Here is a 10,000-nt window from a genome sequence, read left to right on the forward strand (position 1 = left end):
ACACACTCTCTCTTTCCAGCACACGCACACACACACACACACACGCTCTCTCTCTCTTTCTAACACGCACACACACGCACACACACACTCACTCACTCACTCTCTCTCTCTCTCTCTCGCTCTCTCGCTCTCTCTTTCTAAGACACACACCCAACCCTCCCCCCCCAACACTGTGTTCTGTACCTGACCCCACCCCACCTCCTCTCCCCCCCGCCGCCCCCAGGGCGTGTGGAGCTGCGGGAGGACACCATCGAATCCCTGCTGTCTGCCTCCTGCCTGCTGCAGCTGTCTGCGGTGGTGCAGGCCTGCTGCGCCTTCCTGGTGAAGCAGCTGCACCCCTCCAACAGCCTGGGGATACGCAGCTATGCAGACGCGCAGGGCTGCACCGACCTGCACCGCGCAGCACACGCCTACACCATGGTACACACACACACACACACACACACACACACTCGCCTACACCATGGTACACACACACACACATACACACACACCTACACCATGGTACACACACACACACACACACGCCTACACCATGGTACACACACACACACACACACGCCTACACCATGGTGCACACACACACACGCCTACACCATGGTACACACACACACACACACACACACGCCTACACCATGGTACACACACACACACACACGCACACACTCCTACACCATGGTACACACACACACACACGCCTACACCATGGTACACACACACATACACACACACAGACACACACACACGCCTACATCATGGTACACACACACACACACAAACACACACACACACGCCTACACTATGGTACGCACACACACACACACACACACACACATTCACACACACAAACACACACACACGCCTACCTACACCATGGTACACACACACACACACACACACACACACACACACACCATGGTAGGGTATGGGCACACTATCTACACACACACACACACACACAATGTATGAACTCATTGCAATGCTTTGGACAAAAGCGTCACCTAAATAGTGTATATATACACACACACACACACACACACCATAATCACCACAACTACCATTTCCACGGGGGGGGGGGGGTTGCTATGGCGACTGTGTGAGAAAGCTGCTTCGTTCTCCTTTTATCTCCCTTTATTCTTCTCTCTCTCCCTCTCTTTCTTTCTTTCTCTCTTCTCTCCTCCCCTTCCCTCTCTCCCTCTCTCTCTCTCTCTTTCTTTCTCTCTTCTCTCCTCCCCTTCCCTCTCTCCCTCTCTCTCTCTCTTTCTTTCTCTCTTCTCTTTCTCTCTCTCTCTCTCTCCTCCCCTTCCCTCTCTTTCTTTCTCTCTTTTCTCCTCCCCTTCCCTCTCTCCTCCTTTTCCCTCTCTCTCTCTCTCTTTCTTTCTTTCTCTCTTCTCTCCTCCCCTTCTCTCTCTCTCTCTCTGTCTCTATGCCTCTTCTTCCTCCCTCTCTCCCCTCTCTTTCTTTCTCTCTTCTCTTCTCTCCTCCCCTTCCCTCTCTCCCTCTCTCTCTCTCTGTCCTCCCCCCTGCTCTCTCTCTGTCTCTATGCCTCTTCTTACTCTCTCTCCCCTCTTTCTTTCTCTCTTCTCTCTTCCCCTTCCCTCTCTCTCTCTCCCCTCTCTTTCTTTCTCTCTTCTCTTCTCTCCTCCCCTTCCCTCTCTCTCTCTCTCTGTCCTCCCCCCTGCTCTCTCTCTGTCTCTATGCCTCTTCTTCCTCTCTCTCCCTCTTCCCCTTCCCTCTCTCTCTCTCTCTTCAGAAGGGATTATTAATAAACGTTAATCTGGAGTAATTATGAGGTAGAAGTGGCTCTAGTCAATCGTGACGCCGTGGTTCTGCCAGTAATTACCCAACACACACACACACACACACACACACACACACACACACACACACACACACACATGGTGGATTAGTGCAGGCCAATGCAACGGCAGACAGACGAAGGAGAGCGAGGTGTATGACCCCTGAACCCTGTGTGTGTGTGTGTGTGTGTGTGTGTGTGTGTGTGTGCGCGTGGTTGTGTTGGTCTGTCAGGTTTGTCCTCTGGCCTCTCACACCACCAAGGCTCTGTGACGGTTCTGGTTCCTGTTCTGAAGCCTCAGAACCTTGCTGCTGTATGGTGAACCAGCCCAAACCGGTTTAAACAGAACCATCAATGTCATCAACGTTGGATGGGATGACCAGAAATGTCACAACAAGATGGCAGCTACTTCACTGGAAATGAGGATAATATCTTCCTCTACATTATCTGGAATGAACACTATTTTGTATTAAAAAAAACAAGAAAACACCACGGCGGGCTGTCCACTCTTTTCTTTTCTTTTTTGGCCTCCTTCTGAGGTCCGTCTACTCCTGGAACCTCAGTTCCGCTTGGGGTCTGACCCATAGCTTAATATTACCAATAGTTATTCTGTTAAACAATCTTCCTATAATTAGAGACAGTCGTGTGTGTCCTCTAACAAGCAAATGGTGCTCTGTCTGAAAGATCTGGAACCTTGTCTTTTATACCTTGTCATCGCCATGGAGATACGACACACTTTTCTCTATGGTCGGAACACATGACATCATAATAGTAGGTGGACATAATGATGTCACAATGGCACCCCTAGTAAGGTGTCATGTGACATTATTCAGATGTGATCTGTGTGCTTTTAGCAGCTCAAAGTGCTTTAATCATTATATAATCATAATTTATTTAGTTATTTAAAGGCAATATTAAAAAGATGGGTTTTTAGTCTTGACTTGAAAATATTTGCTGAGGTTGCATCCCTAATAATAATAACTTTTATTTGTATAGCACTTTTCCTGCAAATGTTGCAGCTCAAAGTGCTTTAATCATTATATAATCATAATTTAATTATTTAGTAATTTAAAGGCAATATTAAAAAGATGGGTTTTTAGTCTTGACTTGAACATATTTGCTGAGGTTGCATCCCTAATGTAAACTGGCAGTGCATTCCACAATTTGGGTGCATAAAATGAGAATGCAGCCTCACCAAATCTCTTCTTTTGTACATGTGGTACACAGAGAAAACCAGCGTCAGAAGACCTGAGAGCTCTATTGGGCTGATATTCTAGCAGAAGGTTTTTCAGATATTCTGGTGCTGTGCCAGTGAGAGCTTTATAAACAAGCAGAAGAATCTATTCTGAACTTAACAGGAAGCCAGTGTAGAGTCTCTAAAATAGGAGTTATATGAGCTCTTCTGCTTGTTTTGGTTAAAACTCTCGCTGCTGCATTTTGGACTAATTGCAGCTGGCCAATAGCTTTCCTCGGAAGACCAGAAAGGAGACCGTTACAATAGTCCAAACGGTTACAATGGTCCAAATGATATGACAGTATCAAGTGTGCAGAAGGTGCTGGGGTGTGATTTACTAGTCTGCCTGGGCTTGGTTCTGGCCATCCTGTCTCAGTACTGTGTGCCTTCTCTAACAGGAAACATCCACATGAACTCTTTCTAAACACGTTCTCTTACTTGCCAGCTACTCTGATACTAGAATAGAAATGGCTTACGAAGTTCGCGTCTGTGCGCGTGCGTGTTTGCTGAGCATGTGGAGGAAGATGGAGAGAATGATGTAACTTTTGATATTTTTTTTGAATCACTAATGATTAGATTTAGATGAGGTTACATGGTGTCTGCTTCCTTCTTGCTCTCTTAACACGTCTTCACGGCCTAGAATATGACACACCCACTGATGATGTCATAGACACACCCGCTGACGACGTCACGGTTCTATTAGTTCCAGCTGAGAACCAACTTTTCAGGTTCCGAACCAATTTATTTTCTGTCTAAACGGGCCGGCCGGTTAAACATTTCGGAACCGGCACGGAGCCTGGACGGTGTGAATGGCCTATCAGAAGGGCCTCAGAAGGGTCGCCATGGAAATGTGTACCATTCTCGAAGTGTACACTAAAGGTGTCTCTCTCTCTCTCCCTCTCCCCCGACTCTCTCTCTCCCTCCCTCCCTCCCGCTCCCTCTCCTCTCTCTCCCCCCCTCCCTTTCTCTCCCCCATCCCTCTCTCCCTCTCCCCCCCTCCCTCCCTCTCCCTTCCCTCCCTCTCCCTCCCTCTCCCTCCCTCTCCCTTCCCTCCCTCCCGCCTCCCTCTCCCCCCCCCTCCCCCTCCTTCTCCCTCCCTCCCTCTCCCCCTTCCCTCCCTGCCTCCCTCTCCCTCCCCCATCCCTCTCTCCCCTCCTCCCCTCCCTCTCCCTCTCCCTGCCTCCCTCCTTTTCTCTCCCCCATCCCTGCCTCCCTCCCTCTCCCCCCCTCACTTTCTCTCCCCCTCTCTCAGGAACACTTTGTGGAGGTGGTGGCAGGTCAGGAGTTCCTCCTCCTGCCGATGGAGGAGATGGAGAGACTGCTCTCCTCCGACGACATGAACGTTCCGGAAGAGGAAACCGTGGTGACGGCGCTGCTAGGCTGGGTCCGCCACGACTGCGCCGCCCGGCAACCGCACCTGCCGTCGCTCCTGTCTCACATACGCCTGCCCTTACTCAAGCCTCAGGTGAGAGACTCTAAAGACCTGTCTCACATACCCTGACTGAACTAAAGACCTGTCTCACATACCCTGACTGAACTAAAGACCTGTCTCACATACTCTGATTGAACTGAATACCTGTCTCACCTACTCTGACTGAACTAAAGACCTGTCTCACGTACCCTGACTGAACTAAAGACCTGTCTCACCTACTCTGACTGAACTAAAGACCTGTCTCACGTACCCTGACTGAACTAAAGACCTGTCTCACGTACCCTGACTGAACTAAAGACCTGTCTCACGTACCCTGACTGAACTAAATACCTGTCTCACCTACTCTGACTGAACTAAAGACCTGTCTCACATACTCTTCACTGAACTAAAGACCTGTCTCACGTACCCTGACTGAACTAAAGACCTGTCTCACATACCCTGACTGAACTAAAGACCTGTCTCACATACCCTGACTGAACTAAATACCTGTCTCACATACCCTGACTGAACTAAATACCTGTCTCACATACTCTGACTGAACTAAAGACCTGTCTCACATACCCTGACTGAACTAAACACCTGTCTCACATACTCTGACTGAACTAAAGACCTGTCTCACATACTCTGACTGAACTAAAGACCTGTCTCACATACCCTGACTGAACTAAAGACCTGTCTCACATACCCTGACTGAACTAAAGACCTGTCTCACATACCCTGACTGAACTAAACACCTGTCTCACGTACCCTGACTGAACTAAAGACCTTTCTCACATACTCTGACTGAACTAAAGACCTGTCCAACATACTCTGACTCAGATTCAGATTCAGATAACGTTTATTGCCATTATGCTTGACACATGTAGGAATTTGCTTTGGCATTTACAGAAGGTGCATTTATGCTTTTTTCACATATACATGAACAAAACAAGTACAAATACAAATGCAAAGACAGGCAAAAACAGGACAACACAGGACAGACAGTGCATGAATAGTGCTGTATATAAAGTGCAGTGCAGAGTTATTCAAGGTCCAGTGCATGTTCAGTCCTGGGCAGACTTGGAGGCGGGGGGGAGGGGGAAGCCAACTGCAGGGGGTCCAGCACTGAACTAAAGACCTGTCTCACATACTCTGATTGAACTAAATACCTGTCTCACATACCCTGACTGAACCAAAGACCTGTCTCACATACTCTGATTGAACTAAAGACCTGTCTCACATACCCTGACTGAACTAAAGACCTGTCTCACGTACCCTGACTGAACTAAAGACCTGTCTCACATACTCTGACTGAACTAAAGACCTGTCTCACGTACTCTTCACTGAACTAAAGACCTGTCTCACATACCCTGACTGAACTAAAGACCTGTCTCACATACCCTGACTGAACTAAAGACCTGTCTCACATACCCTGACTGAACTAAAGACCTTTCTCACGTACCCTGACTGAACTAAAGACCTGTCTCACGTACCCTGACTGAACTAAAGACCTGTCTCACGTACTCTGACTGAACTAAAGACCTGTCTCACGTACCCTGACTGAACTAAATACCTGTCTCACGTACTCTGACTGAACTAAAGACCTGTCTCACGTACCCTGACTGAAGTAAAGACCTGTCTCACGTACCCTGACTGAACTAAAGACCTGTCTCACGTACCCTGACTGAACTAAACACCTGTCTCACATACTCTGACTGAACTAAAGACCTGTCTCACGTACTCTGACTGAACTAAAGACCTGTCTCACGTACCCTGACTGAACTAAAGACCTGTCTCACATACCCTGACTGAACCAAAGACCTGTCTCACGTACCCTGACTGAACTAAAGACCTGTCTCACATACCCTGACTGAACTAAAGACCTGTCTCACATACTCTGAGTGAACTAAAGACCTGTCTAGGTAGTGGTGGCCGGGTGGATAGAGAGGTGGACTGGTGATCAGAGTTCAAATCCCACCTGGGAACACCACCACTAGTGTGCCCTTGAGCAAGGCACTTAACCCTAAGTTACTCCAGGGAGACTGTCCCTGTAATCTCTAGTTGCAATTCGCTTTGGATAAATGCGTCTGCTAAATGGTCAAAATGTAAAATGTGAGCTGATCATTCTCAGCATCCTATGTAGCATCCAGGGGCGGCTGTGGCACAGGAGGTCGAGTCGCCGTCTAATGATCACAAGGTTGGCAGATCAGCGGTTCGAGCCACATGTCGAAGTGTCCTTGGGCAAGACACGGAACCCCTTAATTGCTCCCAGTGAGCGGGCCGGCGCCTTGCATGGCAGCTTGCCGCCATTGGTGTGTGAATGTGTGTGTGAATGGGTGAATGAGAGGCCGTTGTAAAGCGCTTTGGAGCAGCAAAAAAGGCGCTATATAAGTGCAGTCCATTTACGTCTAGCTTTGACCCTATGTGTTTGCTGTCTGTCTCTGAGTCATAAGGGCAAAATAAATAGGCAAATCAAATAGCAATTTCATGGAAATGTTATATCGAACAGTGTTTCCTCCAGGATTTTTGACATTAGTGGCGGAGCGGTTATCTTTCGCGCGGTCAGCGTGCGCAATTTTTTCTTTCGCGTGCACGCGCATAAAACGCGCACTGGCGCTCAAAACAAAGACGTAGTTTCACCAAAAACTAGAGGGTGGCAACAATTATAATTTCTTAAATAGCGGTTAAGTCATTAAAGCCGAGCAGGTGATTTTATATAGAAGGTGATCAAATACCAATATATCCTACAGCTGCAGCGGAACATGCGGAACGCGCATTACACACACACACACACAGAAAGATCAATATGAAGTAAGCCTACATGACAGTACACGCACAAAACCGGCTAACGTTACTCATTAACTGTTTACACAAGTAAAATCACAGTGTGGCAGTCAGATGGAGCATTCGGTAAACAACAACAGCAAGGTAATGCTATCAGTTGAGTTAAAGAAAACAAACTCTTACCTTTGATGACACCAACATGAGACCTGCTTACCCGTACCTCCGCCGTTCTGTTCGTGGTGATTTTAGAGGCAATAGATTATTTTTGCCCCGCGCATATTGCTATGAATAGTTCGAAGCTAGGTGCTTGCACGTTAGGTGCGAGAATGCTCGGTTAACCCATTAGCGGGAACATCAGAGACATACATTACGAATGTTCATTTAAAATACTCTATACTGAGCACTGGTATAAGAACATGAACCAGAGAACAGCAGTAAATGCAATAACCCACAGTCGTCGCTGATGATGTTGCATTTTCGATTAGGATACGGGATTAAAGGCACCGGCGACAGGCTAAAAGAGAAATCCAAATGTCCCGCTAAATTCGGACCAATCACAAAACTGTTTTGAAAGCGCGTCGCCTCGCGCCGCGCGCCTGTTGAGAGCGATTCAGTCTTGATTGCAGTGCGAACACAAACGACGAGGTTAATTGCAACATTGTAACATATTGTAACTAACTACGCCCTAAATCGTAACGGAATGTTGGTCTGGAAGCGGCCTAAATCTAGCTTCAATCTGCTTTTTTTCTGTTCTCCGGTCATAATAACTCGCTGCCTTTCTGCGCAGCCTGAATCAAAGTGGACTGTCTGAATCAATTAGTGGCGGAGGAAATTCATTCGTGGCGGCCCAACACGAATAAGTGCATATAGAGGAAACAGTGTCGAAACTCATAATGAAAATTCAGGAAATAGCTTTGATCTTTTGAATAAAACTCTGAAGCAGAATAAAAAGCACATTAAGCGGACTAAAAATAATACGCAATCACTGATAGAAATAGACTCGAACCATTAGTCAGCATATCAGCCCAGTAGAGCTCTCAGGTGTTCTGATGCTGGTTTTCTCTGTGTACCACATGTACAAAAGAAGAGATTTGGTGAGGCTGCATTCTCATTTTATGCACCCAGATTGTGGAATGCACTGCCAGTTTACATTAGGGATGCAACCTCAGTCAAGACTAAAAACCCATCTTTTTAATATTGCCTTTAAATAACTAAATAATTAAATTAAGATTATATGATGATTAAAGCACTTTGAGCTGCAACGTTTTCAGGAAAAGCGCTATACAAATAAAGTTATTATTATTATTATTATTATTAAGGAATATTCAGCTTTCGCTATGCTGTGAAGGGTTTTCAACGTGTCTTCTGTGACGGCAGTCTCCATCCACTTCCAAAGAAAGATCCTCCATTAGCCTTGTTCTCTCAGCTGTGCCACAACCTTACATTACATAAATCCACGTTTGATGGTTGTCAGAGTCATCAGGCATATTCATTTAATGTGTATTATTTCCAGGAAGCGGAGTTTTTTTTTTTTTTAACACAGTGCCATGAATCTCTCTCTTGTGAGTCATCCTTCTCTTTAGACTCTCTATGTATAAACCCTCTATTTACTGAAATGTGAAGGCGCCATTCTCTCTTTCTCTCTCTCTCTGTCTATCTCTCGCTCTGTCTCTCTCTCTCTCTGTCTCTCTCTCTCTCTCTCTCTCTCTCTCTGTCTCTGTCTCTGTCTCTCTGTCTCTGTCTCTGTCTCTCTCTCTCTCTCTCTCTGTCTCTCTCTCTGTCTGTCTGTCTCTGTCTGTCTATCTCTGTCTCTCTCTCTCTGTCTCTCTCTGTCTCTCTCTCTGTCTGTCTGTCTCTGTCTGTCTATCTCTGTCTCTCTCTCTCTGTCTGTCTCTTTGTCTCTCTGTCTCTCTCTGTCTCTCTCTCTCTCTGTCTCTGTATCTCTCTCTCTGTCTCACTCTCTGTCTATCTCTCTCTCTGTTTCTCTCTCTCTGTCTCTCTCTGTCTCTCTCTCTCTGTCTCTCTCGCTCTGTCTCTTCCTCTCTCTCTCCCTCTTCCATCTCTCTCTCCCCTCCCTCCCTCCCTACCCCTCTCTCTCTCTGTGTCTCTCTCCCTCCCTCTTCCATTTCTCTCTCTCCCATCCCTCCCTCTCTCTCTCTCTCTCCCCCTCCCTCCCTCTTTCTCTCTCCCCCACTCTCTCTCTCTCTCTCTCTCTATCCCTCCCCCCTCCGGAAAGAGGAGGGCGATGGGGAGAGGGAGAGGTAGAGGACGAGGGGGAAGAAGGGAGGTGAAAAGAGGGGTTTGGAGGAGAGAGAGAGAGAGAACAGAGTGAGGTGTCCTAGCCAAATTGATTAAGCAATCAAGTCCTCCTCACTAATCCATTGATTCGCCCTTCAGCCTATAAGCAGAATCCAATAGAACAAGGAATTAAACCAGCCAGCCGACCAAACGCCCACCCCATCATTCAACGGATGGATACATCTATCAATATTAAGTCTTATGTCTTCTATCCAGTCAACCAGACTAGCAACTTGGTTGTCAATGAACAAGTTAAAAGCCCATTATAAACCGAAAGGTCAACGTCGTCCCGTCCCCCGTCCCCCCCCGCCACTCCTTAACCGCTTGGTCCGGTCTGACTCATCTCAGAGGAGACTCTATAGGCCATAAATCAGAATGAACGTGCCAAGTAGATTTACGGGGGGTGGGGGCCTTGTGAAACATCAAGATGAAGTGGGTAGGTGAGAGCTGAATATCTTATAGGAGAGAGGAGAGG

The 10,000-nt window shown here is 47.2% G+C and overlaps 1 protein-coding gene across 1 annotated transcript in view; it reads left to right on the forward strand.

The window, feature by feature from the left end:
* klhl5 (kelch-like family member 5) overlaps window positions 1-10,000 on the forward strand; it is a gene marked incomplete at its 3' end in the record, with an annotated part of 44,181 nt that overhangs the window by 23,832 nt on the left and 10,349 nt on the right. Inside the window, exons 4-5 of the mRNA XM_080535372.1 lie at window positions 224-420; window positions 4,285-4,497. Coding sequence (XP_080391498.1) covers window positions 224-420; window positions 4,285-4,497 — 410 coding nt within the window. The remainder of the gene's footprint in view (window positions 1-223; window positions 421-4,284; window positions 4,498-10,000) is intronic.

This window comes from Nansenia antarctica (assembly GCF_963989245.1).
Source record: "Nansenia antarctica genome assembly, chromosome: 6".
Classification (NCBI taxonomy): Eukaryota; Metazoa; Chordata; class Actinopteri; order Argentiniformes; family Microstomatidae; genus Nansenia; species Nansenia antarctica.